At 58.0% G+C, this 27,077-nt stretch overlaps 1 protein-coding gene across 5 annotated transcripts; it reads right to left on the bottom strand.

The window, feature by feature from the left end:
- Window positions 1–162: 162 nt before the first annotated feature.
- LOC132687742 (protein AF-17) lies at window positions 163–27,058 on the bottom strand. 5 transcript variants are annotated; one of them, XM_078437213.2, is made up of 22 exons: window positions 26,226–27,045; window positions 24,931–25,010; window positions 24,409–24,463; window positions 24,069–24,178; window positions 22,981–23,084; window positions 22,658–22,751; window positions 20,185–20,343; window positions 19,419–19,517; window positions 16,756–16,981; window positions 15,627–16,241; window positions 14,996–15,183; window positions 14,674–14,782; window positions 13,414–13,480; window positions 13,069–13,214; window positions 12,353–12,550; window positions 12,161–12,249; window positions 10,695–11,044; window positions 10,167–10,257; window positions 8,797–9,147; window positions 3,159–3,215; window positions 2,474–2,593; window positions 163–553 (listed from the first exon to the last, which is right to left on the bottom strand). In XM_078437213.2, the coding sequence occupies exons 1-22, from the start codon at window positions 26,332–26,334 to the stop codon at window positions 374–376; spliced, it is 3,597 nt and encodes a 1,198-aa protein (XP_078293339.1). In that variant the 5' UTR covers window positions 26,335–27,045; the 3' UTR covers window positions 163–373. The 5 variants fall into 5 exon arrangements, with proteins under 5 accessions (XP_078293339.1, XP_078293336.1, XP_078293337.1 ...); XM_078437210.2 differs by lacking the exons at window positions 163–553; window positions 2,474–2,593; window positions 3,159–3,215 and adding an exon at window positions 6,182–8,180 and having other exon boundaries at window positions 20,185–20,340; window positions 26,226–27,058; XM_078437211.2 differs by lacking the exons at window positions 163–553; window positions 2,474–2,593; window positions 3,159–3,215 and adding an exon at window positions 6,182–8,180 and having other exon boundaries at window positions 16,843–16,981; window positions 26,226–27,056.
- Between the last annotated feature and the right edge of the window lie 19 nt (window positions 27,059–27,077).

Raw genomic sequence — 27,077 nt, 5'->3', positions numbered from 1 at the left:
TCCTCGTGTCTCTCGTCTCTGGGCTCAGCCTGCCTTGGGAGACCCTGTATGGAATGAAGGTGAGCTGCTCCCTCCCTATGGCCAGTGGGATGCCCCATCCCAGGTTAAGCTCCCGAGCTGGGGTAGGCCATGCGCCTCACGCCAGTGACCACAGGAGCACCATTCTGGGTGGGTATTCTGTTTAATGTCCTCTTCACCAGCAGGCGTTGAACCAGGGGCATGTTCCCCGGCTGCCCAAGAGACCTCAGGTATTGGGAGCAAGCCCTTCACAAGCCAGCAGTGGGGACTGGGGTCCCTGGGTGGTCCCTTCTGGGGTTCAGCAGTTTCCTTCCCCACAAATGGGGTACCTGTCAGAGGCCTGGGAGCCACCCCCTCAGAGCGGGGAGCCCACGTCTGCCTTCTGCACCCGCTCACTCCTGTGAGTGCCATCGCAGTACGGGGGTTTCTGGGTGGCCTTGCAGGTACAGAGGGCCACTACACGGGTCTCCTGGGCCTTGAACTTGAGTGGGGATAGGCCAGTGCGTTGGAAGAAGTGGGAGCCATCACAGAAGGGCTGGGAAGGGAAAGAGCGAAGTTAGAGATGCAACCCCACCTGCTGGGCTGAATAGCGCACAGTGTTTAGGGCTCAGGCTCCTGAATGAGACTGCCTGGGCCCCCTAGTTTTACCTCCCTCATCTGCAGTGTGAAGGTAATAGGAGAACAGTCCCTAGGCAGTAAAACAAATAATGGTTTCTTTTGCATTTTGCCTGTAGGAAGCGTTAGGTAAGTATGAGTCTTTAATGCATTAGTCTCTGGGGGATCCAGAGGGCCAGGATAAAAGGGCAGAATTTTCAAGGTGAAACAGCACTGATAAGTTTTTTGATTTTTGAAGGTTTATTTATTTATTTAATTTTTGAGAGAGAGATGGGGCACAAGTGGGGCGGGGGGCAGAAAGGGGGAGAGAGAGAGAAGCCGGGCTCACCCGAAGCGGGGCTCAAACTTACCCAATTCGGAGCTCAAATTCCCCCGATGCAGGGCTCGAACTCACAAACTGTGAGATGATGACCTGAACTGAAGTCCGATGCTTAACTGACTGAGCAGTTAAAACCCCACTGATAGGTTTTTCTAAAACATCTCTGATGGGGAGTTTGCGTGGCTCAGTCGCATAAGTGTCCCAACTCTTGGTTTCGGCTCAGGTCACGATCTCAAGGTTCGAGAGTTCGAGCCCCACACAGCATGGAGCTTGCTTGGGATTCTCCATCTCTCCCTCGCTCTCTGCCCCTCCCCAGCTTGTGTGCTCACTCACTCAACTCTCTCTCAAAATAAACTTAAAAAAATAATAAAGTAAAATGTCTCGGGGTCTCCACCGGCTCGTGAAATTCATTTCCATCCACAATATTCTATGGGTAAAAACTTCTCTGTGTGGGAGACAGCCTGCCATGTACAATGCTTTAAGACTGGGGTATCAGTTTTGTTCGGCTCCAGGAAACATGGGCGCATGTTACAGGGAGTGGATGTTACAGGGAGGAAGGGGATGTCCCACGGGGAACTGGCTGCCTGTTGCAGGAATATATTTCCCATCCTTCCGAAAGCTGCTCAAGCAGAGACTGGGTAATGGAAACTGAGGCCTGCCTTGACTTGCTAGTTAGTTAGGCAGGCCTCCAGACCTTGAGGTCAAGGTAGGGTAGCAGACGAGATGAGAGAAGTATACAAATAAAACCCAGCAACCTGTCCCAGAGGGCAAAAGCCAAGAAGGCAGAGTGCCAGATTGTGCTAGGCCACACTATGGCTGGCATTCCCTAGAGCTGCTCCACCCTCAAGAGGACCCGCTCAGGGTCAAGAGAGTAGCAAAGTAGGACTTGGGACCCTGGGCTGGGGCACCACATGACACCGCTTGGAGGCGCACATTTCAGAGCTCAGTTTAGGAAGGAAAGGGGCTAAGAGGCTAAGAATGTGGGTCAGGTTCCTGCTGGAAGGAAGGCTCCTGGGGCGGAAGGGAGAGGAAGGTGAGAGCAGGCAAGGCGACCAAGGAAGCCCCATCACTAGAGGCTTTGCAGAAGACACTGGCAAGGGGCACCTGGGGGTCTTCCCAATGTTGGGGTCCAAAGCCTGGGAGCCTTTGGCTCAGATGCTTCCTGGAAGGGGGAAGAGAGGGGGAGAAAGACAACCCAGCCTCTCTCCTTTGAGCGGGGAGTCCAGACCACGCCTCCGAGGGGTCGCACCAGAAGAGGAGGGCAGAGCCCTCTCAGAACTCAGAGAGACTGAGTTTCCCTCTGGCCTTGTGTCAAACAGTGGATACAGAGAACAGGGAGCTCAGGGCTGTGGGTGGTGGTGCTGGCCAGACAGCATTCTTTCACTCCCAGCCTCCCTTTTTGTGTGTGTGGGGGGGCAGGGGGGAAGGAAGAGGAAGGTCTTGGGCAGGAGCTCCCAGGAGATACCTGCTGTCCCAACCAGGGGTGTCATATGTTAATGACAGGATGTAGGGGTCTCTCACCTGCTGCTTGCTGCGGCCACAAACACACCACCTGTAGGTTTTCCCAGCCACCAGCTCCACCTTAATGGGTGTCTTCAAGGCCACCACGGACTTGGCTGGCGTTTTAGGGAACCATCGGGCCTGCGGCAAGGGAAGATGAAGGGCTTGGGGTCAGCCCCATGCCCAGCAAGCACTTTCCCGCCTTTGGACTTGTCCAGTTTCCCAGTGGCTTAGGGCAGGCTTCCTCTGCAAGAGGCTGATCTGATGCCACCCCACAAGGACATTCCCCCAGGTTCCCACAGGACACCATAAGGACCCTGAGCTCCAGACAGGGAAGAGATTTCAAGCCCATGTAGGCGCTCCAGCTGGCTTCTGGGCCCAGCTGCCTTCCTTTCAACTCCAGGCTCCCACTTGGGGACTAGGAAGGGAAGGGCCAGGATCCTGCCAGCCTAAGCAGGGTCACCTGCACCTGGGGCTGTGTTTATCAGGCACTGCTGTTCCCAGCGTGGAAGCCTGGCTCCCTGCCCTGTGCCCTCTGGTCACCCTACCTCCCCGGAGCCAGTGGGAAGGTGGCTACAGTCAGGGCTTTCTGAGGCTGGAGTCTGGGAAACAGGGCTGACTCTCTCGTTCCTTCTCTGATCTCTAGTTTTAGGGTCTCTGGGACTGGGGGGACTTGGGCGGAGGCAAGGGGAAACTGGGTACTTACCAGCCAGGAGGAGATGCCCCGCCTCTGATTCAGCGTCTGCAAGGTATGCAGGCATGACTAGACGGTGGTTTGGAAACACACAAAAAGAAAAGAAAGAAAAAGTCAGTGGAAAGCGTTGGACTTCCAAAAGGGTCATCTGGGAGGGACGACAGGACCTGGCGGGGGAAGGGGGAGGTAGCAGAAATAAGAGGGTAAGAAAAAGGGGTCACAAGACAGGAATTGGAATTGCTGGAAGGTGCGGGGGGCACCCAGCCTGCGCTCAGCGAGGGAGGGCCGCAAGGCGCCCGGCGAAGCGGGACTTGGGGACGCGCAGCCGCGGGACAGCGGGGCGGGGCCCTGGAGGGGCGAAGGGGCGGGGGTGGGCAGGCGGCCGGCGGCGCGGGCTCAGGGTGCTCACCCGGGCCGCGGGCCGCAGGGGCGCCCCCACGCCACCCATGCCGGTCCCCGCCGCTGCGCCGCGCCGGCTCCGCCCCGCGCCCGGGTCACCTCCCGCTCCCGCCCTCCCGGCCGGCCCAGCCCGCCGCGGCCCGGAAGACGCCGCGGGGCTCCGCGCGGGTGGGGGCCGGGGCCTGCGCGGTCCGGTGCCTGCCGCCGCCGGAAGCCCGGCCGCCCTCCCCCACCCCGCCCCGCAGCCTCCCCGGCCCCCCCGGGGGCGTGCGGCGGGGGCCGTCCCGGCGTCCGCTCCGGTTGCTGCGTGCGCGCGGAGCGACCGGCGGGGAGCTTCGCCTCCGCCTTCCTGGCGTCCCCGTGTGGGCGGGGACCTCCCGGGAGCCGGCCTCTCTGGCGGAGGCCGAGGCGGCGGCTCCGTCTCCTCACCCAGGGAACCTGCTTTTTCAACAGATTCCCGCCTGGCCCGGGCGTACACATCACGTCCCTGTGGGTGGGCACAGGTATTTGGGTCTTTGGAGCATACCGGTGCGCGAACTACTCACTCTAAGTGCTTAGAGAAATGGAACCGACCCCCCCCCCCGCCCCCGCCCCCCTCCCGAGGCTCCCACAGTTGGCACGCCCCTCCCTTTCCCTTCAATAAAGCCAGACAATGCAGGGGTCTTTGGATTTTTTTTTTTTTTTTTTTGTAAAACATTCTTTTATTAAAAGAACAAGTGCTGTTTACGAACTGCCCTTCGTACAAATAACATCCGTTATACAAAGATACAAGATCCGGGTTATGCACAATTCCAGGCTCGGAAGTGAAAGGAGGGGGCATTGCCTTTTGGGCTGAGGATATAAAGGAGGTTCTAGAAAGAATGTAAAAGGAGCCCCTGGGTTTGCAAACTCTGGCTTCCCCTCCCTGCTCCCCTAGGAAGGGTCTGCTACATTGAGACAGGCTGGGATGGACAGAGGGAAATGGGGCTGGGAGTCAGGGTTTGGGTCTCCAGTCCTGCCACCTGAGTCCCAAGTTGGGCTGGAGGAAGTGAACAAAGGACAATGAAGGCACCCCTCAGTCCCCAACTTTTCAGTAGATCAAGTCAAAGTGGTCGGGAGCTGGACACACTTTGAATCCAGATTGATGTGGCTGGAGGGAGCCAGGGTACTGTGCCCTGCCCCCTCCACATTCCCCACTGAAGGGACCTTAATCCCTCTGGGCACCTCTCCCCAGGAAAAATACATCGAGACAGAGGAAAATTGGGAGCAAGCTGCCTACCCCTAACTTTGGCCCACCGCTCACCAGGGAAGATGCTCAAAGTTGGCCAAGGGGAGCCCGTGCCTCTGAAAAGTTGTCTGCATTTCCAGCTCAGGAGGAAAAGGGAAGTGTGGAGGTTACCCTTTCTCAGAGCTGGCCCCTGGCTCTGGCTCCCCTCACTTGTCTAGGCCTTCCCCAGGAGTACTTCCCTAGCCCTCAGTACAGGAATGGGTGGGGTGCTCTCGGCCTCAAGGTTAGGGCACCAGGAGGCAGCAGCAGACCCAGGAGCCTGAGGGGAAGACACACACAAATAGGAAAAACTTAAAAAAAAAAAAAAAAAAAAAAAAAAAAAAGCAATCTTTAAAGTGTCATTGTCTATGGAAAGGATCCATCAGCTCTGAGCTAAGACAATCAGTGCTACATAGATACCCTCCCACCCGGGCACAGCCCTGCACTCACACACACAGGGACAGACAGACAGCCACATGGAGGTGGTGCAGTGGGGGGCAAGAGAGCCCAGGACCAGGAGGCCTGGGTCCTGAGGGCTGGTCCTGGCTCTGCCCCGAGCCCCTGCCCCTCCTAGGCTTGGAGCTATCACCTGTGAAGCAAGGAACTGGCTCAAACCACCCCTAAAGACAGGTCCCTTCCAGCTGTGACATTCATGCACCAGTCGTGACTTCAGAGCTGGACAGGGGTTCTGCATGCACAGCCCTCACACCTCCACACTGAGCGTGATTACACACGAAGCTCTGCTCATGCATTTTCAGACTTCATTTCCGCCCTGCAAACCACATCCTTTCGCTCTGCTAGGTAGAGATATACAAATCTGTGTCTTTTCCCACTCCCCATCCAAACTCGTCCTGGAAAAAGGGACCAAGGCTGGGAAAGGAGGGTGAGGTCAGTATAGCCATTCCCCCTGCATTGGGACCCTGAAGATCTCCAGAACTTTCTTACAAAGCTCCCTCCGAAGAAGGAAATGTACTCTCTCTCTCATGCCCCTCTGTCCCAAACTGAGGGACAACAGCAATCCATACCCAGCCTGGGTCCCTTCTTCAAATCTAACCTACCTGGTGCTGCACCCCAGCCTGGGGAAAGCTGGAAAACAAAAGACTCTTGGAGATGAGAACCCCAGACTCTCGGGTGCTGGGAGGGAGGGGGGAGGTCTTGGTTCCAGTGCACTAAATCATAGGGACCTCTCACTCTCTGCCCCAGCAGCCTTGGAGCGGGTTTACTTTCCTCAGCATCCAGAACAGAAGTTGACTTCAGTTCTTAGTGGGCCGGCCTTGGGCAAGGGTGTGAGTGTGAGTGGGCAACTCTTCTAAGAACCTCTGAAGGTTATTTTTCTTTTCAGTGGTTCGGGGGCAGGGAATTAGAGAGCTTAATAGATGAAGATGAATAAAATGCTGAATTCTATTGTTTCTTCCTAATTGACATTTAGCATTAATAAAAAGTGAGTATTTCTGAGGTCATCACAACTGCCTTCCCCCCTCCCCCCAAGCCCTTGCAAGTGCCTAAGAAATTGCCTCCGAAGGATTCCCACCCACCCCCTCCTTTATCAGCTCCCTAACATCTTACAAAGTCTTATCAACAGGAATATTAATATTATTTTCAGTATCAGAAAAAAACCAGTTGAGCAGCACAGGCAAAAATATATCTGCACTACGTTTCTGTCGTTGCCAAAAATATACACATCTTCTTTTCTTTATTAAAAAAAAAAAAAAAAAACCAACAACAACAAAAACCCAAACGGAAACACACACAAAAAAATCCACACATGCAAACACTGACGAGACATGAGCTTCAGGGAAAGCTGGAAAAGCCTTCTCCTGGCTCCAACCCCAGTGCAACTGAAACACAGACACAGGCTTCACCCTTGCCGTTCTCTCCTGGCTGCCCTACTGGCCCCTCACTCAGCCTTTGCCACCAAAGGCTCTGAGCAGGTGGGGGCTCTTTAAGGTGAGAATTGCCCCCACACCCTGAGGGGGGGGAATAGCTGGTGGGTGAAGGGACAGTTGTCAGGTCAGCTCAAGCTGAAGGCTCCCCTGGTTGGTGGGGGCAGGGGTGGGGGTAGGGTGCAGGGGAGCAAGCTGGCTAATTCAGGGAGGGAGGTTTTCACTAAAGGAAGTGGCACTTTACCCCCCTCCCCTTTGCCCCATCCCCCCATCCCTGGGACTCCCTTCGTGCCAGGGAAGCAGGACAGACCATCAGCGGCTGGGGGGGGGGGGATGGGGAGGGGAGGTTTGAGGGGGCACTGAGACCATGTGGGGTCTGGGGGAGGGAAGGCAGGATATTACCCTGATTCAAAGCCCCCAGCCCCTGGTTACTCTCCAATATTGGAGTACTGTTCTGGTTTTGTTAACCATTCACGCCCCAGAAAGGGACCAAAGTTGGTGAGGTGGGGAGGGTGCAAACAGAAGCTGGGAGCCCCCTTCTGGTGCCGCCTCATCTGAGCACTGCTCCTATCCCTGCCCTCGGCTGCCCCAGGTCCAGGGGGAGTCAGACAGACAGACGCGAGCACACACACACACACACACACACACACACACACACACACACATACACACACGCACGCAGACACACATGCACAGGCTCACAGGCACACGCTCTCTGAGTCAGGCAGCTCCATCTTCCCACCCTCCGCACTCCTAAATCCAATAGTGCAAACAAGGGACAGGGCACTAAAGGGGGCTGGGCCTCCTCCCCTGCCCTTCCCCAGCCCGTCACTGGGGGCTCCAGAGAGGTGGGGAGGCCTGGGCTGAGTTTGATGCCATCCTGCCCCTTCCTCAGCTCCCTAGTCTGTGGGCTTTTACAAGCTCAGCTTGTAACCCTTGTTGGGGCGCAGGGGCAAGGGACCGGTGAGACACAGTCCAAGGGATCTCTTCTGCCACCTGCCCAAGTTGGGAAGAAACTGCAGGTAAAGCAGGACTACTCCTTTCATAAGAGATTTCCGCGCAGGGGCAGGCCCAGGGCCTATCCCTCCCCGCCTCTCCCCACTCAAGTGCTGATCCATTTTATGTGGAGGGTCCAACCAACCCCCCACTTATGCCATGGCCCACTTTGCTCTTGGAGGACCTCAAAACATTTGCTGAGAGTGGGGGCTCCTAGGTGGGCTTGGAGCCTGTCCTCCCTCTGAGCCCCTCACAAAGGGGTCAGTGCAGAGGGAGAGGGGGCCAATGGAAGGGGCATCCCTCTCCGTCTCAGTCCTCGGCACCAGGAGCACCCCACACTCCCCAGGCCTCGGCACATGATCTGGGCTAGGCTCTCCAGTGTCTGGGTGCAGGTGCCTGCTCCAGGCTAGGACCCCTCAGGCCAAGATCTGCCCCCTCCATCTGGGGGTCAGGAGGGGCTGGGTGGATTTAGCCTTTTTCCTGGTTGGCTGAGGTTCCTTTGTCAGCGGTCTGGAAAGAGAGGAAGGGAGGCTGGGGGTTTAGGAGGTGTCTGGTCCTAACACCCAGCTGAGAACAGCTGCCTGGGTCAAGGAAGCTGTCATAGGGTACGGTGAGGGAGCCCCGCTGAAGCCCCTGCCCTGGGCTCTTGGGCTAACGTGTTCTTTATTTCGTGGGTGTTCGTGTGTGTGGGAGGGGGGGAAGCGGGGACGGGGGGCAAGTTGCTCTGCACAAGGGCACCCAGCTAAGCAGGTACGTTCCAGCCAATACCAGCACCCTGGGCTCTGCCTGTATACCTTAAGAGGACAAAGAGAGGACCTTTCTCCAAATGGGCCACCCAGAGCATCATCTTTTTCTAGCTGGTCCACTCAGAGAGGAAACAGACTTTTCTAACTGGTCTTCCCAGAGGAACACTATTTTCTAATTGGTCCTTTTTCTATTAGCCCATGCTCAGAGTTTATCGTGGATCTAGCCCAGGCCCTGGGGTCTGGAGCAGGGCACTTTGCTGGCCTAGGGGTAGTTTCCTTCCTCCTTCCGATGACACATCTGATGATGTACCTTCTGATGTTCCACCTCTGCCCATCCCGGAGAAGGGAGACAGGAGGACGGCCTTGGGCCCCCTACTCACCCCTCCTTTGGGACCACTGCCGTCCGCCCCCGACAGGCCGAGGAAGGGGTTGGTCTGGGCAGTGAGGACTGGAGGTCCGCCCGCTGCTGCTACTGCTGCGGCCGCAGCTGCTGCAGCCATGAGACTCGTGTTGTTGCCAAGCGAGGGAGCCACCAGGGCTCCGGCGGGCAGCAGAGGTGGGGCAGACGCCGTGGGCAGCAGGCCAGGGGCGCCCGCGGACAGCAACGGGGTGGAGCTTCCTGCCAGCAGGCTGGCCACGGGCAGCTGGGAGCCCCCGGCCATCTGCAGCCGCTGCAGCTCCCGCTTCTGCTGGATCTGCTGGATCATCTGGTAGACAACAGTCTGGTGTTCCTGCAAGGGGGCCACACCACTCATGGGCCAGTGGCCCCCAGAGCTAGCCTGCCCTGCTTGGTCCAGGCCCCATCCCATCACCCTGGAACTATGAGGAAGGAGACCTGGGGGACCGTCAAGTTTCTGTTTCCATCTCCCTACCTGGGGACTCAAATCTTCCCATCTGGATCAGAAAGCAGTCACTGCCACCAGTGTTTGGCAACTGGGGCACTACCGGCCAAGTGCCGGAGGCTGTGTAACATCCTCGGCCCCACCCCCTCACTGAATCAGTTCCTGTTGTTACGACAACCACAAATGCCCTGGGGGTGGCACGACCCCAAGTTGAGATATAACTAAGCTAGGTCAATAGTAATCCAGCCCCCCCACCTTTTGTTTTGTTTTGTTTTGTTTTGTTTCATTTAAGACTCATTTATTTTTGCTTTAAATAGGCAAGGCATTTTCAGTGTTCCAAAAACCAAAACAAAATATCAAGGTTTACCTTAAGAGATCTTGCCCCCACCCCTGTTCCCATCGGGCCCCTATAGGTAACCAGCTGAACTGGTTTCCTGTGTATCTTTCTAATGTTTCTTTAGGGAACAATGATTATGTTTTCTATTTTTTCAACTCTCTCCTTTTTAAAAGGAAGAACTCCTTTCCTCCAAAGGAAATCTTAGCGGAACCCAGAATGTAAGACAGACCCAAAAGGGGCTGCTCTGGTTGAGAGGGTGTCACCTGCTCAGCCACAGACCCTGAAGATCCCCCTGAAGATCCTTGGGGCTGGGATTGGAAATGCTCAGTAACTGAGGACCCACCACCCTCCAGACCTTCTCACTAGGATGTTATCTGGGGCCACTGGAGCACCCCTTCCGCAATGCCCAGGGGCCTGAGAGCAACCCTCATCCCCTTTGCCCCCGCATGCCCCACAGGGGCCCAGCCTGGGGCTGCCCTCCCTCCTTCTATGCCGGCCTGGCCCAGGCTGGCCCAGCCCGACATGGGCCCTCCCCACGGAGCTGGAGCAGGCTGGGAGGGGCGGGCATTACCGGGGTCAGCTGTGGGGAGGCCAGGAGCTGTTGGAGCTGCTGAAGCTGCTGCTCTTGCTGCTGCAGGAGATGTCTCTGCTGCTCGGTTAGGCTGAGACAGGGGGACAAAACACACACTATGGACAGGGGCAGGGACATACGCCTCCCCCCTCCCCGCCAAGTTCCCGGACTCCCTCAGACCCAGGTGGAGAAAGGCAGGGATGTGTGGTTTTGGAGGGCTACAGAGAAACAGAGCGAGCTCAGATACTGCCCTGGGAGGGATACAAGTCAGATGGAAGAGCTTTCCCAAAAGGGAAATCAAGATTGGGGGTGTAAGAAAGAAACCGGCGACTTTGTCCCTGGAGAGCTACCATCCAGAGGGCACTCACATCTAACATCTGGGGAGTACCTGGGACCAAGAAGTGACTAGATTCTATACCTTGTGAGACTGGAGAACATTTTTCCTTTAAGGGGGACTGTGGGTGTTTGGGGGAGCCCCTCCCAGAGCCAGCCTCCCCGTTCCCTTCCCCAGGCTGAGCTCTCCCTCACCTGTTAAGACAACCTGGCAGCTGCAGCGTGGGGGCCCCGCCAGCCTGGCTCAAGCCCGCAGGGTTGGGGGCAGCAGCCCCATTCAACCCCCCCAGGAGCCCATTGAGGGGCAGGGCCCCGCTGCCCGCCAGCCCCCCCAACAGCCCCTCAGCCATGGGCATGGCCCCCAGTCCCGCTGCCCCCGGTGCCCGACCCAGCCCGTTCTGCGGCTGGGGCGGGAGCGGGGCAGGGGCCCCGGGCAGGGCCAGGGGCAGAGTAGCAGGGCTCTGCTGGAGCAGGGGCAGCGGTGGGGGCGTGCTGTGGAAGGACAGCGACGAGCTGCTGCGGCTGGGGCAGCCTGAGTGTGGGTCCTGGGGAGGGAGGGGGAAGGGAGGGGTCAGAGGGGCAGGGGGCCAGCATGACCTCTCTGGCCCCCGGCCCAGCACCCACCAGCATTCTCACGGAGCACAGCCCCCCTCCACCTCACCCAGCAGAGCCACCCAGGAGAGAGAAGCAAGGCCCAGGCATAAAGGCTACGAATCCAAAGAGTCCTTCACAAATCACGTTTACAAATCACTTCCTGGGGGCCCAGCACCCCTTGCAATCCTGGTTTAATCGTGAACAGTGACGATGGTGGTGGCCATCTAGCGAACCAGAGCCAGGGTTCAATGTGTGACCTGTACCCATCTCGTTATTCCCACACATGGGTGAAGCCATTGATTCGTAGACAGGCTCTGTTAACTCTGCAGGCAGGAGAGCAGTGGCTGGAGTGAAAGGCTCAGGTTCAAACTCTATGGTCCACAATTCAATGGCTTCACTGGCTTCTGTGTTAGTTTACTCACAATGTGGGGATGATGGCAGTCCCTACTCCACAAGGTTATTGTGAGGGCTAAACAAGCCAATGCTTTGAAAGCCTCAGCACAGGATGTGATTTCAGAGGGCGAGTCTGTCATTAATATTTGCTATGATGATGATGGTGATTGCGCAAGTATGTTAAGAAGCCAGTTCGATTCCGGTAGCAACCACCACATAACAATAGCGACCGGTACCCCAACCCCCACCAATTACACAGGGGATTATTTTGTGTGAGGCACTGTAATAAGCCCTTTGCAAATACTTCTCAGGAGCCTTCCCTAACCACCTCTTAACTCCAGAAGAACCCCACCCCCACTCTTCCTCACCACCCTCAAATTATTTCCATTTTAGCCCCTTTCCTGGTTCGTGATTATCATTTTCTTGGATTTACAGTCTACCTTCAGGAGCAGGACTGCGTCCGTTTTGCTCACTGATTGCGTAGCCAGTGCCTGGCATCAAAAGTAGGCACCTCGTAATCATTATTTATTGAAGGAATGAACGGATCAGTCAACCAATTGCTCAGCCAATCACTTCACTGCCCAGCCTCCAATAGCTGTAGGGTGGAGATGAGACCAGAAGGCCCTGGCGCTTCCCCTCCTGCCCCCCCCCTTGCCTCTCCCCGCGGCGCCCACCTCGGAAGACGTGGACAGAGAGTTGTCCAGGCCAAGGCTGTTCTTCCCCGGGGGGCTCTTGCTGGTGCTTAAGGAATCGCTGCTGCCGGCTGAGGGAGGGGAGCAGGGAAGGAGGTCAAGGGCTGGAATCAGGGCCACGTCGCATCGCCCGGCAGAGGCCCCTACTCCCAGACTGGGTGGGAGTCCCCTTACCTTGGGGAGGCAGGCCATAGGGCCCAGGGACTGGGCCGTTGGCGGCAGGCAGGGCGGCAGGCAGGGCGGGGAAGGGCACAGAGAGCTGCACGTTGAGAATCTGCAGCCGCTCCTTCTTGGCCGTCAGGCTCAGAATCTGTTCCTGAAGCCGCTGGTTTTCCTTCTGCAGCGCGTGCAGTGCCTTCAGCATCTCCACGACTGCGGAGAGAGGGTGAGAGCGCCTGAGCCCGCAGGCCTGGAAACGGGAGGCCAGGCCTGGGGGCGGGGCGAGAGAACCGGAGGCGGGGCCTGGAGGGCGGGGCCTGGAGGAGGAAATCGGTCTGAGACCTAAAAAGAGAAGGCAAGGCGCCTGCTGGCGAGACTTGGGTGAGCTCGGAGAGGCGGGACCTCGGGAGCCGGAGGTGTGAGGACTGGGGGCGGGGCCTGAGGTTCGCGGGTAGAAGCTTGTGATAAGGGTTGTGGAGGCCGGAGGAAGTTGGAGCATAGGAAGGTAAGGGCCAGGAGGCCGCGGGGGCCGAAGGCGGGGTGCACAGGTGGCGGGTCCAGGTGCGGGGCCTAGCAAAGGTTAAATACAGATCAGGCCCGGGTAGCCAAGAGTTAAGGCCGAGGCGGGGCCAAACGCGGAATCTTAAAAGGTCTGGGGACCTCGGAGAAAAAGGTGACCGAGTCTGGGGGTCCTAGGGCAGGTCTCCCAGCCCGACTGCACCCCTCCTCACTGTTGACACCGGCCTCGCCGTCGCCCTGCTTCTCCAACAGCTGCTCCATGTTAGTTGTTCCGGGGGCTGCTGGGTCTAATTGGCTGCCCCCGCAGGATGCAGACGCTGTCTGGTCAAAGAGTGCGGGGAGGCTGCTGATGGGGGACCTGGGGTCAGAAGAGAAAACCAGGGTCAGGCTTACCTCACGTCCCCACTCCTGTCTCCCTCCTCCTCCCTCAGGGGTTCCAGTCGTCCCCTTTTGGACCCCACCCTCTCCTGGCGCCCTTCTCTCCGCCCTCTCCTCCCCTCAGTGTCCCTCCAGCCCCGCTCCCAGCCCCTCCCCCAAGCCGCCGCCCCCTCCCTCACATGGAAGACAGACTCTCCTGGGGGGAGGTCCCCCGACACCGGAAGCTGCAGTCCTCCAGGTCTGGCTCTTGGAAGGAGAAGGGGAGCAGGGATCAGCGGGGAAGGGGTGCCGTCGGCCTCACGGTCCCCGCCTGGGAAGTGGTGCGGGATCTGGGACTTTACCGCACACCCCTTTCCCCCAGCATCTCCCCCAACCCCAGACTGGCAGTTCTAGCTCTTAAGACGCTGGTAGCCCTGGCTTAGAAACCTGGCCCCTTGGGAGGCACAGCCAAGGGATCTGGTCTCTTCCCCTTTCTCTAGGCACAAAGGCGGCCGCTGCCTGGCTTCTTTTGGAATCCCCTCCCAATTTCTTTCCTGGTGTCTTCAGGGTTATAGAAATTCGGGGTCTACGCAGTCTTGGATTGAACTTGGGCCCGATACTTGCTATGTGACCTTGGGCTTGAAACTAATAGCTCTGAATTGGTTGTGATGAAGATTAAAAATAAGGTAATAAATGTGAAGTGTTAGCTGTCCTGCAGCAAGCCCGTAATAACTGTAGCTATTATAGTTTTGTGCGACTTTTCATATTCATAAACTCACAAGTTAGGTTGCCAAACCTTTTTGTTGGGCCACAGAATTCCAATGTGGGGTTTGGAAAATGTAGTCACCCTGCGCTGTCGGGTCATTAATTCTGGAGTCGGATTCGGCCCCTTTTAGAAAGTTTACCTGAACTGGCGGCCGGGAGGTAGGCTCCGCCCCCTAACCGGCCAGGTGGTGTCTCTGTGCCAATCAGCTCTCTGGGGCTGGGACAACTCTCCCGGGAGAGGGAGGGGCGCTTGTGAGCCTCCCCCTTAACTCCTAAATACCCGGAGAGCAGGTTGCCCAGCTAGTGGACTCCCTAGACGCCCAGCCCAAGGACTTACTAAGAGGCCAGCGGGGAATTACGCTGCAGTGACCAGAGAACGGGGCTTGAAGTCAGGACCAGAACTGAGCTCCAGCTCTGCCCTTCTCTACTTGAACTGCCTTGAGCAAGTCATTAAGCCTTTTTCTTCTGTGAGATGGAGCAGTAGTAATTAATTCTGCCAGGTCCTACCCGTCCCATCAGGGGATTTTAACGTGAAAGTATACCCTGGTTTGCTGTGTGTGGCTTTTTTTTTTTTCAGGGTGGGCAACGGCCAGAGGGAGGGGGCAGCCGGAAAGCCCTCCCATCCTTTCTGGGGTGACATGCAGGTGACGGGTGCCCCTTTGGGAAGAAAGGGGAATGGGATCAGAGACACGTACCTGTGTGGCTGCTCTCGGCCTGGGTGAGGAGGGGGTTAACGGCACCCATGGGGGTTCCAAAGATGTGGGTAGAAGGAAGGCTAAAGGTAGAGCCAGCCAGAGAAAACACCTGAGGGAAAGGAGGTATAGTCCAGCCTGGTGGTTATTCTTGGATCTAGGGCACAACTGTGTCGGGGGAGGAGGGGATCAGGTAGGTGTACTGGGGAGGAGAGAGGGCCAGTGAGAGGAAGACATTCTCAATCTCTCCCATGGAGACCTGGGGTCCTAGGCAGCCTGTCCCCCACATGTCTAGGGATGGAGGAGCCCAGGAGTAAGGCCTCACCTGAGTGGTGGAGATAGAAGCAGAGGAAGAGGGGAGGGTGCTGGTGAATGGGGAGCGGCTGAGGCGGGGCAGGGCCGAGGTCCCTGGGGGCCCCAGCAGGCTGGAGGAGAGGGGGGTGCTGCAGACAGCTCGCAGCATTCCGCCACTGCCGCTGTGGGAGATGGGGTCCTTATTACTGGTGTAGATGCCTACAGGCAGAAGGAGGACACAGAGGGAAGCTTAGTCACCATTCCCCCTCGCCCTTCCTCCACTAGGTGGCTGGGGCAGCCCCTCCCCAGAGAGAACACTCCCCTGGGTCTGGCCACACACAGCAGTCTAATGCTCTCGCTACAAAGATGTCACATCTGCCTGTGACGTCTGCTTGATATACCTGCTTATTAGACTGCCCTGCCCAGACCTGGGGGAGTCCTGGCTTTTCTATTAGGTAGGTCCTGTTGGCAGTCTACCCCAGACTCTCTCACTACAAGCCTGCAGATGATGGGTATGGGGGAGTGTCTTAGAGGTGACTATCTCTTCCCTCCTTTATCTCTGTCTTTTGGAGCAGTTTCTATCATTTCCCTCTCACTGCATGTTTATGCCTCTGTTCCCTCACTAGACTGGCTGGGCCCTGAGATGTCCAAGGGTCACTAACCTGCCCCTAGCAGGGGAGACTCCAGGCTCAGGCTGGGAAGGCTCCCTGAAGGCCCAAAGGTGCGGGAAGCCAGACCACCCAGGCCAGAGCTGACCAGGGAACCTCCGGAGAAGGGTGAAGCAGCAGTGGCAGTAAAGCCAGCCAGCTGGGCACTGGGCAGCGAGGGAGCAGCTGGACCCCCAGCCCCCTCCTTGTTCCGGCTGCCCTTGGGACGTCCTGGTCCATGTCGGCTCCTCTTGCTAGCTTTGTGCTTCTTCTCCTTCAGGCCCGTCTCGGGGGTCTCCTCAGCAGGCGCAGGGGCAGCACTCAGTGTGGGCATCCGCTTGTGGGTGCCTGCTGAGGCCCCGGACCCCGACACGTGGGGAGACTTATAGTCTCCAGGGGACGGGGCCCGGGCCCGGCCCGAGCTGGAGGTGGTGGTGGAGAAGCGCATGATGGGCCCAAAGCCAGAGAAGACCACCTTCTGCTCAAAGAGATCAGCCTTGGGGGGCTCGGGGGCTGAGGGAGAGGGGGGAGCCGAAGGGGTGGGGGCTGCGGGCTTGGAGTACTTGTCCTCCTCTGGCTGCTCCAACTTGGGGAATGCCGAAAAGTCGGGAGAGCTCTGCAGGGACGAGACTGCACAGAGGGAAAACTGAGTTACAGCTGGGCCCCATGTCCCTCCCACCCCACTCCCAAGGGCACTAGCTGGAGAGAGCTCTGGGCAGGGATTGGGGAAGCCACTGTTCCTGTCCCAGCTCTGCCGCTGTCTCTATGTCTTGGGATGTGTGTCCCCAGCTCCGGCTTTCCCACATGTGATAAAAGAGAAGGAGAAGAACTCCTGCCTAACTGATCTCACTGTACTATAGAGATTATAGGAGATTATTAGTGTTGACACTTTAAAAATGGCACCTTATGGCACAAGCGCAGGGGATAACAAGTGCATACTGTTAGGGCAGCAGAGGAGTGGGACCTGAGAGGGACCGGCTGGGGGAGGGTTTGGAGAGGAGTCATTTGGTGGGGATCTCCCATCTTTAACCAATTTAAGAAGCAAATGAGATGCAAACCAGTATGCAGAGGCCCTTGCTAGAGAAGCTCTGGGCTGGCTGAAGGCTGTCCCACCCCCAGCTTCCTCCAGGATGCCCACACTCACCTGCAGGCTGGAAGGGCCCCCCAGAGGAGGAGGAAGAGGAGGAGGAAGAGGAGGAGGAGGAAGAGGCGGAGGTGAAACTGCTCACACCTTTCCCACTGCTCAGTTTCTTCCCCTTGTGACTCAGGCTATGGCTGGAAGACTTTTTCCCCTTCGAGTCCCTGCTGCTCTCAGAGGTCTCCTGAGTGCTGGCCTCGTGGTGGGAGGAGGAGGAGGCTGAGGAGGGGACCTGAGAAAGGAGGAGAGGGAAAGCTCAAGGCCCGCTGTCCCCCGCTCACCCAAACCCGGAAGCGGGGCAGGAGAACACAGGGCTCAGGCTCTACAGGGAGAGCCCAAGTTTGCTTTGGAAAGGACTTGTGGGTGGGGAGCCCAGAACAGGGAAGCGGGTGTGAGGAGAGAGGAGTTGGTCTGTCCTTCACCTGAGGCAGAGGAGAGTGAAAATAGTCCCCAAGCCTGTACCGATGTGCCCATCTGATCATTCATCCTTTAAAGAAACGCTTAGTGGTGCCAAGAGGGCTGGACTTGGATGGGCCTGTGCTGGGGAGAGGGACCACTGCCCCGGCCCCATCCTTGAGGCCTCCAGTCACCACCCTGCCCTCCCCGCACACCCTGAGCTGCAGCCCAGCAGATACCCCATTTCCTGGCCACGCTTGTGCCCCTCCTAAACCACCTGAGCTTGCAGTGCCCAGCCCTCTGCCAGGACAGCCTGGCTTCGCTCTCCCTGGGAAACTTCTCATCCTTCCCAATTCAACCTGGAAGTTCATGAAATTCTTCCATGGGGCCACCTGGATCCCTGGGGTGGACCCAGTCACTCTTGTCCCTTAGTTCCAGAGCTCTGTGCACTCACATCAGCCACGTCAACAGTTGCCACACTGTTCTGAAATACACGGTCCCCATGTCTGAGGCTTCCAGCAACCCCTCCGAGGGCAGCAGGGTAGTGGCTGGAGGAGCATGGGCTCTGGGGTCAGGCAGAGCTGGCTATGAGCCTCGTGGGCTCTACCATCTACTGCTGTTACGTTATTCGGTCTCTCAACCTCGCTAAGCTTGTGTCCTTACAAGACCAACTATGCCTCTTTGGAGAGTCACGAGGAGCACAGAGCCAGATACGTAGTATGGGGTCAATAACGATGATGGCTCTGATGCCAGTGGCTGCTATTATTATACCGCAGAGACAGTGTCCTGTGGTAGGTTAAGAGTACAGGCCCTCAAGACTGCCACTCCACTACTTACTAGCTGTGTGCTTTTAGGTAAATTACTTAACTTCTCTGTGCCTCAGCTTCTTCATTTATTGGGCAAGGTTAAAAAAAACACCACCACCTAATTCACTGGATTACTTTAAGGATTAAATGAGCTAATAATCCCCACCTACTCCTTCCATCCCCCTGTTCTAGAAGTGACATAGGCATGTGGTGAGTGAGTAAGGCTTCATATTACTGCCAGGGATGGTGTGTTTCCTCCTGGTAGAGACCAGGTATTTAGTACATGAACAAATGCTAGAGGAAGGATGGACAGGGCGATGAGAGCCACCCTTCCCTGGGTGGAGGCCTGGTCTCTGTCTTCCTCTTTGTTCTTTTCAACAGCTGGAGTTCTGAAGGGAGCCAGATGTGGTTCTGAGAGCAAGGGAGGAGAGGGGCTAGGGGGAGGGGTAGCTGAAATGCTGGGGTGGGTGGAGGGGGATGGGCAGAATGCTCCTACATGTCCAAGGGGACAGCTGGCCACTGGGAACTCCCATATCTCTGGCCATATTTCCACCTGCGTAAAGGCCCCAGGGAAAGGTCAGAGGGCAGGAATGACAAGCTTTTCCAGGTGAGCCCTGGAAAGCAGGCTGGGAGGGGGTTACCGGGAGGGACAGTTGCCACAACATCACCCTGGAAACCTGACACCTGAGCCTCCTGCTAAGACGCCCAGAGCTCCGCCAACCTCCTCAGGCAGGTGGAGGTGAGTGGGTCGTAGTGGTGACAGGAAGAAGCAGCTTTTCTCCAGGCCCCTGTGCTCCTTCTGTGGGTGGGTGGGTTGTGGGGGGCGGTGGCTGGAAGGAGGGGAAGGAAGGGCTGCTCTGGCTTGGATTAGCGACTCCCTAGCCTCGGGTAGGGCCTGCCGGTTGCTCCTCCAGATGTTGCCCATTTCTGGAGACAGGCCTGACATACCAAGCCCTGGGAAGGGTGGGAAGAGTGGGGGTTTTGGGGTGCTGTCCATGGGCCTGGCCCATGCCACCATGGATTTTGGTTGGGAGCCAGGCTCTGGGCAGGGTCCTGATGTGGGGCAGGGGGGAAAGCGAAGGGGTCCTCTCTGCCTATCTCTGGGGAAACGGGCCCCAGAGCTTGGAGAACCAGCTTGAGTACGGTGCCCGCAGACAACAGCCCAGGGCTGAGACTCTGTCTGGACAGAGACAGATGTAAACATCTGGCAGCCAGCAGGCAGGGCAGCACCCCCCACCCCACCCCACCCCTACCCTCCTGGTTGGTCAGTGGTTGGTGGGGCTGAGGAGCACAGGCCCCCGCTGGGCTAGAATAGGGCAATGGAGAGGGGTGGGGTGGGGTGGGCAGCAGAGGCACATTAACCAGAAGCTGCTGAGGCAGTGCCCACAGTCCCTGGCTCACTCTGACCCTCGCGGCGTGCCTCCCTCCCCTACCGTGGCCGTTCCTCCTGGGTGTGGGCAGCAGTACCTTGTCAGCAGTGGGGACCACAGGCGGGGTGAGGATGCTGGGGGGTGACTCAGGCCGCTTCTTGTGCTTCTGTTTAAGGCGTTCTTTGTCCTTTCGACTCTGGGGAGGGAGAAGTGACCAGATACAGGTTGTGGGGGACAGTCTGGGGGAGGATAAACATGACATGTGCATGAGGAGAGGGGTCGCCTCTCAGGGATGGGCTTTGTGGGCATCATCTCCCCTTGTGGAGGGACTGGGGGACTTAGGCTGGAGGAGATCGGCTCAGGCAGGTCGCTCTGAGAGCCAACAGCCCCTCCCCCTCATCCTCACTGCTTGCTAAAAATAGCCTGTCCCATTATCACGCCTGGGACACAGAGCACCACACACATGAGCGTGTACCTGTGAGGGTGTCCACCTGGGGCGTGGAGCCGTGCAGAGGGTTGGGGACCGGGTGCACCGTGATGTATGGCGCGAGGGGACATACAAAACTGGGCTGACACATGGCTAGACTGTGGAGGTGTCTGCAAACGTGTAGGGCCATGTGTTGAGGGCTTGGGAGACACTGTCACGTCACGAGGAGGACATGGAGATACAGAGAGCCCCAGAGAAGCCACGCCCTCATCTTACCCTCCATGCCCCTCCTGTGTCACTTTCTCAGCCTCCTGCTGGCCCTCAGTGGCCTCAGAGGAAGGAAGGGGGCACAGGGGCACCTTGTGGTGGCTTCTTAAAAAAGTTATGTGTTTGCAAGTGTGGGCAGGAGGGGGAGAGGAAGAAGACATTTATTTACCTTCTTCTGGCCCCTTTCATGGTGGGAAGGGTGCTTCTCCTGCTGGGTGGACGGAGAGGCTGACCGGCTTCTCCGGCCAGCAATAAAGCCGCTGCCACCTGCCCCTGTACCACCGCCTCCTGTTCCTCCGCCACCCCCGCTGGCATGCCGGGATGTCTTCTGGGGAAAGAATAGAGAGGAAATGCCAAACCCTCCTTTCGATAGCCTAGGAGAAGATTCCTGAAAGTCAAATGATCCCGGGGGCCAGTTCTTCCCACCCGCCTTGTCACTAAAAGGACCTTGTATCTTCAGTGATGCTCTGCTCAGCAAAAGGCATTCTCTAGCCTTAAATGCCAGCGCTTCCCAAGCTGGCTTATCCAATGCAGATTCAGCAGCCGAGGCCCAGAAGAGCTAGAGGCGTCTTGGCCCCAGCAAGGTACTACTGGAGGTAGGACGAGAAACTGGGGCTCTTATTTTCCACCCTCCTCTTTCCAGGGTGCCTCTCGACCCATCTCAGGCAGCCTGAGCCATGGCCCAGCTCTGCCTCTTTCCCTGGGGTAGAGGACAGAGGGGGGCCCTCATGGGGAGTCCTGCTCCCCTGAACCCCATACCCCTCCTCCCCACCAGCCCAGACACTTCCCTCCAGCTATCAGCTCTTTCTCTCTTGATCCTGGCCCTCCCCCTCCACCAAACACAGTGGTTCCTTCCGTCCCAAAGGACCTGACGCCCCTAAGAAGGGGGAAGTAAACATACGCAACAGCAAAAACCCAGATACGTGATCCTCTGATCCTCGTGCTGCCTCTCCCCCCAGCCAGGGCCTGCCGCCTCCTTCCCTTCACTGCTGATGACTGCCCCCTGCCTGACAGCTTCACCTGTGCCAGACTTGCAGGTGTTTCCTCTAAGGTCACCCACTACCTCCCAACTGCCAAATCCAAGGACTAATTGCAGGCTCCGTCCCACCCAGTTGCTCCCCCGTGGTGGGTACTGCGCCTACCTCGCCAAGCACTAGACTCTCCCCTTCACGGACCCCATCACACCTTGCCCCACCACGTCCTGCTGGGCACTTGAGGATTCCAGCCCAGCCTTCTATACTTGGGCCTGCCACCACTACCCTGCCTGGGGGACAGACAGCCACCAACGCCGAACATCCCCATTTGGCACCTCCTATTAGCCACACTGAGCTCCCTACCTTGTCCTAAGTCCTCATCGAACCCTGAAACCAAGGTGACCGTATGATTTATGATCCAAACCAGGACACTTTTGAAAACAAAAGGGGAAACTATTAATAATTACACCGGGGTGATGGGCATGAAATGGAACTATCGAGGCCAGAACAGGACGTATGCCAACCCTACAGAAGGCCACTGCACCCCCTGTTCATAGCATTCCCAGGTGTCCAAGCACTGAGAGCCAGGATCCTATGTAGTACCCTGAAATCCTCCTTCTCAGCCACCCCCACATGTGAGCCTGTCTACCTAGAAATCATTCTAGAGTCCAGCCTCACCCCTCCAGCCCTGTCCCTCCCCCCACCCTTCTCACAGCTGTCTCCCAGCCGCCAGCCTCAGCCCTTCGGATCCAGCTTCACAGTGGCTTGCCAGGGCAATCTTCCTAAAAAACAAACCTGATCATGTTACCCTCCTGCTTACGAGCCTGTGGCCTGGGGGTGAGGTCCAAGCTGCATTCCCAGTCCGGCTGCAGCCTCCCCTTGCCAGGACACCCCCTAGTTTCTGGAACATACAGGTCTCTCCACAAACATGGAATAGAACCCCTCCTCCAGCCTCTCCTTGGGCCCCTGAAGCCTAGGGCAGAAGCAAGCCCCGCTCCGGCCCTGCCTGAGCGTCCGGTCATCTCCTGCCTCATCCTCACCAAGCACCGTGTTCTGTTCACAAGTTCTCTTTTCCATCTCAGGACTTTGCCCATGCCAGTCCCTCCCCCTAGGACTCATTTCTTTCTGTCTTCGCTTGGCAGGTCCCCAAGGAGCTTGCAAGTCAAACTGTGTGTTCTGATTCCCACACACTAGCTGTGGGATGTTGCACAACCTAAGTGTGGGTCTTAGTTTACTCATCCGTAAATTGGAACGATACGGTACACCTAGTTCTTAGGGTTGTGGGGAGGACCACATAAAATGACACATGGAGAGAGCTGAGACAGAGGCTGGGGCACAGTAACCCCCTCGGATGTTGGCTCTTACTGCTTCCACCTCCACTCAGCTCAAATGCTGCCTCTTCCTTAAAACCTCCCAGGCTCTGACAGGCAGAGTCTGAGCCTTGCCTTCTGGAATGGACTGCCTGGTTCAGCCCTCTTTCGCCCACCTCGGGCTGGGCTTCAATCTGTTCCTTATCCAGTGGCATGCTCCTCGGGGCAGACACTGGGTTCCTTCCACCTTTGTCCTACCAGTGCCAGGCACCAGCCTGGCCCAGAGCCCACACCCTCTAAAGCTGACTTAGAGGGTATGGCTGACTGACCCACTCGTGCCCTGGCCGAGGAGACTCACCATTTTGCTGAAGTGGTATTTGCAGTAGCCGCAGTACTTGACGTTGTCTACCTCCAGCACTTCCTCCTCGCACAGCAGGCCTGCCATTTGGGCACTAACCGGAAAAAGGTCAGCCTGAGAAGGGTGTGGCCACAGACCAGACCAGCCGCCTTCTCCCCACCCTCCGGGACCACCGCTAGGGTGAGGCCCAGACCATCCGGCGAAATCACCGCCATCACCACCAAAGAGACAGTTGTCCATGGCAAACCTCGGAGCGGGTCGGTGCGGCCGGCCAGGGATCCCGGAGAACCCTGGAGGGGGTGCGGGACGGGCAGGGGTCTCACCAGGTGACGTGGAAAGCTTGCCGACATCCATGGCGGTTACAGGTCATACAGGCTCCTGAGGCTGCCTTGCTCTCCCGGCCCTGCTCCTCGCAGATGTAGCAGGTCTGCAGGACACAGTGCAATTGTCCCCTCCTCCCTTCTACCTGAGGGATCCCTTGGCCTTCTCCTCCACTCTATTCTCTCCCCGTGATCCTAGGTCGGTGCCATCCAGTGGAAGATTTTGCGACGATGGAAATTTTCCCTACCTTGCTGTCCAAATACAGTAGCCACGAACCACACAGACTACTGAACACCTGACAGGTGGCTCGTGTGACTGAGGAGTTGAATTTTAAATTGTGTTTAATTTCAATTAGTTTACATCACCACGTGTAGCCGGTGGAGACTAGATTGGATGGCACCGTCCTTGGGCGGGAAGCCCTGTAAGGCTGGGGACTATGTCTGCCTTGCTCACAGGGAGCTTATGCCCACCTCTGGGACTCTGCACGTTGTTCCTTCTGCCTGGACCTGGAACCCCATCCTCCTCAAGGCTGGCCTCAGCCTAAATGTCGCTTTCCCTGACCGATTTATCTGATGTAAGTGCCGATGATTTATCTGATGTAAGTGCCCCCGCCCCACCCCACAAGGTATTTATTTCAGTACCTTGTTTGTTTTCTTCACAGCACTTACCACAAACTGCGTTTTTGTTTTTTTTTTTAATTTGCCTGTTTATTGATATTTACAGCCTTCCCACACAGAAGTGCGGGTTCCATGGGGCAGGGACCACATCTGTTTTGAGTACCTCAGCCCAGGTTCGGCACATAGTAGGCATTGAGTAAAACGTGTCCAGCCAATGAGCAAGTGAACTGCTTGCTAAGGTCCACCCACTGGACCTTGCAGTATTACCGCAAGGGAGCCTACTGCTTCACTTTGAGCCCCAGAGCATAAGCACGTGCCAGTCAGTGGCAGGTGCCTACCCACCTCCTGAGTCCCCCCTTCGGCTGGAAAGAATCAAAGGACACTGGATGGAGAGAGAGAAATGGAGGGACCCAAGGACGGCGGGCCAGGGCGCGGAGCGGGGGCTGGTACAGGGCATGGCACGGGCGGCTGACCTTGTTGAAGCGATCGTGAGGCACGTACTGCAGCACAATGGGCTCCATGGTGAGCACGTTGGCAAACTGCACCTCCGGGATGTAGAGGGCACATACCACGTGGGCCCAGCCTGGGGTGGTGGGGGGCTGGCCTCAGCTGCCATGGCAAGCCTCAGACCCTGGCCCCTCACAACCCCACACTGCGGACAGTCCCCTCCTCCACAGCCTTCCCATCAGACTCCGACCTCCATCCCCACCCTGCCCCCCTCCCCCCTGCAGTCCACTCCTGACTTCCCAGACCCTGCTCAGGTGGCCTTGCTGACCTCAACCGATGAACTCTGGGGCTCAGGGACCCCCTCACCTCCATTATCAGTCCTCTTCAATGCCCCGTCTTTGTGTGGGCACAGCTCACACCTCTGCCAATGCAAGGGGGCACAGGGATTTGGAGGGGGGTTCCAAAAAGGAGTGGGGGAATCTGCTGAGCTGGGCCCTTCCTCAACATACTCAGAGGGCCCCAGGACGAAATAAGCTGTCTACGGGGGATGTGTAGGGATCTGGAAGAAACGGGGTTGCCCATGAGTGGTAACTGTCGGAGATGAGTGATGGGGACAGGAGGTTCATTGTAGTATTCCCTCCACTTTTGTACATGTTGGAAACTTTCCATAATAAAAAGTTCAAACAAACTAACAAAAATAAAAAGCTCAGTGCAGGAGGTGGCGCAGAGTGAAGGATGAGCTGCGGGAGAGCTGGGTTGGTGATAGATGTGCAGGAAACAGGAAGTCCTGTGTGACAGTCCCACCCCAGCCTCAGCCTCAGCGTCCCCTAGTTTAACTGCGAGGAGACGCTCAGGTGTACAGAAGTGGGGAGGGAGTCTCAAACTCACCACCCTGGCTGCTCGCTCCTGAGATTCACATTTCCGGCAGAACCAGGGTCCCGTTGGCACCTGGACGATGCCATAGCAAGCTGGGGGTTGTGGAGAAGAATTGCCAAGTCAGCCCTGGTTTTTCCCAGAGCAACTGGGGGAAGAGGGTAACTCTAAGGGTTGCGGCGGGTGGGGGGGGGGGGTTGTTGTTCCCCTGTCTGGAGTCACTCACTAGACAGCAGGACCACAAGGAATGCCCCACAGCACATGGCCAGCCTTCAACCACACAACCAAACACTCCTGGCAGGGGTGAGAAGTCTGAGCCCTTGACCTTAAACTTCTAGAAGACTCCCTACCCCATGCTCTTTCTGGACCTGTTTCCCAACTTCTGCCTGGGAAGAGTCCTCATCATCAGGAATAGAGGAAACCAGAGGGACAACATTTACAACAGTCAAACACGTTTTGTTGTTATGGGGGGGGGGGGGCATTTCTTAAAGGGCCAGTAAGAGAAGAGGTGGGGAAGTAGGGGGTCCAGGGACCTCATCTTAAGCCTGTAACTGTAATAGGTACAGGTCAAAAGGCAAGGCCAAGGGCAGGTGCAAGTGCGGGTAACCAATAGGAGAGTGGCGGGAAGAGCGGGCAGCGATAGCATTAAGGGTTGTCCCGGGAAGGGGGGGGGGGGGGCAGCTGGCTGTGCCAGACAAGCCGGAGATGCCAGCCTGCGCCCTCGGCAAGACTCCTCAAGGAGTTAACTCCCGAACCATGTGCTGTTGGGGTAAACTCCAAACCTCCCTCTTCTCTTCCCGGCCCCCTGCACAACCTCGCTCCTATCCGCAGCTCTTCCCGGAGGATTTTAGGAGTCCCTTCTCCCCTGGGACCCTTCTCCTCCCTTCCCAATTCCGCTCCTCCCAGTATCCGGAAGCGGGAGGGGGGGATGACCCCCCCTTGACCTCTCCCTCCGGGAGCCGGGACCAAAATAACCGGGCGGGAGGGGACACCTCGCAGGTAAACATTCCCCCAGCAGCCCCGACACTGGCGGTGTGGGGCGCCGAGAGTGCACTCACTGCCCCCTAGTCTGTCCCCAAACTCCCTCAACTTGGGGTGGGGGGCGCGGGACTGGAACAATAGGCAAGAAAACAATGCCTGACCCGGTCCTCCAGGACCGGGCGGGGGGAGCCCCCTGACGCCTCCCTTCCCTTCAGGTGGGGTGGGGGAGGGGCGCCCGAGCCCCAGGAGGTCCCCGGAGGGCGCGGCCGGGGGCTCCCTGCTCGCGCCGCCCCCGGGGTCCCGCCGCCCCCCGCGGGCCACCCCCGTACCTTGGTGGACAGCCACGCTGCACGCGTGCCCATCACAGTAGACCAGCGGGTTCTCGGCCCAGCCCCTCTCGTCCGAACATACGCAGCAGCCTCCTACCATCTCCTTCATACTCCCATGAGCTCCCTCCGGGGCTGGGGCGGGGGGCCGGCCGGCGGGGGTCGGGGGTCAGGGGGGGAGGGAGGGAGCGGGGGGCCGCGCGCCTCCTCGCTCCCTCCTCCTCCTCCTCCGCCGCCGCCGCTTCTTTTCTTTGCCTCCTCCTTCCTCCTCCTCGGCGTCCTCCTCCTCCTCCTCCTCGCTCGCTCTGTCTGGCCGCCCCCCCCGCCGTGCTCTCGCCCTCATGCCCCGACGGGCCCCCCCCCCGCAACAATGAGACCCGCGCGCCGGGTTCGCCCCCTCCGCGCCGCGCGCCCGGCTACCAGGGCCGCCCGGCCGCCGCACAGCCCGGGCCCGGCGGGGGAGGCGCCGAGTGGCACATCGCGGGCGCCCGCCCGCCCCGCGCCCGCCCCGCGCCGCCCGCTCACGCGCCGCCCCCCCGGCCCCCCTGCCCGGCCGCGGCAGCCATGGCCGCGCGCCTCCGCTCGCTCGCTCCCGGCCCGCCCGCCGCCCGCCGCCGGGTAAAGTCTTAGGTTCAGGGAACAAAGCCTGGCTTGGTAGGGAGCTTTTCGCTCGCTCACTCGCTCGCTCGCTCCGCGCGTATTTTCCCTCTTTCTTTTTCTTTCGGTGGCTGTCGGTTGTTGCGCCTGAGCTCTCCCTGTGCCTGCCCTTGCGTCTCGGGCCGGGGTCCCCGATTCTCCATACCCCTCCGCCCCGGTCTTCGTCTCTTCTCTTGAACCCCGAGGAAACTCAGAGGT

This window comes from Panthera onca, chromosome E1 (genome assembly GCF_046562875.1).
Source record: "Panthera onca isolate mPanOnc1 chromosome E1, mPanOnc1 haplotype 2, whole genome shotgun sequence".
In the NCBI taxonomy this organism is placed as follows: domain Eukaryota; kingdom Metazoa; phylum Chordata; class Mammalia; order Carnivora; family Felidae; genus Panthera; species Panthera onca.
This window is presented reverse-complemented; position numbering and strand designations above follow the sequence as displayed.

Bases quoted from the DNA above. Each gene is read 5' to 3' on its own strand.
- LOC132687742 (XM_078437213.2), bottom strand. From the start codon at position 26,334: ATGAAGGAGATGGTAGGAGGCTGCTGCGTATGTTCGGACGAGAGGGGC. The intron at 14,783-14,995 runs GTGAGGCCTTAC...CCTTTCCCTCAG, and splicing joins CTTCTATCTCCACCACTCAG to GTGTTTTCTCTGGCTGGCTC. The intron at 554-2,473 runs GTGAGAGACCCC...TTCCCTTCCCAG, and splicing joins GTGGCCGCAGCAAGCAGCAG to CCCTTCTGTGATGGCTCCCA.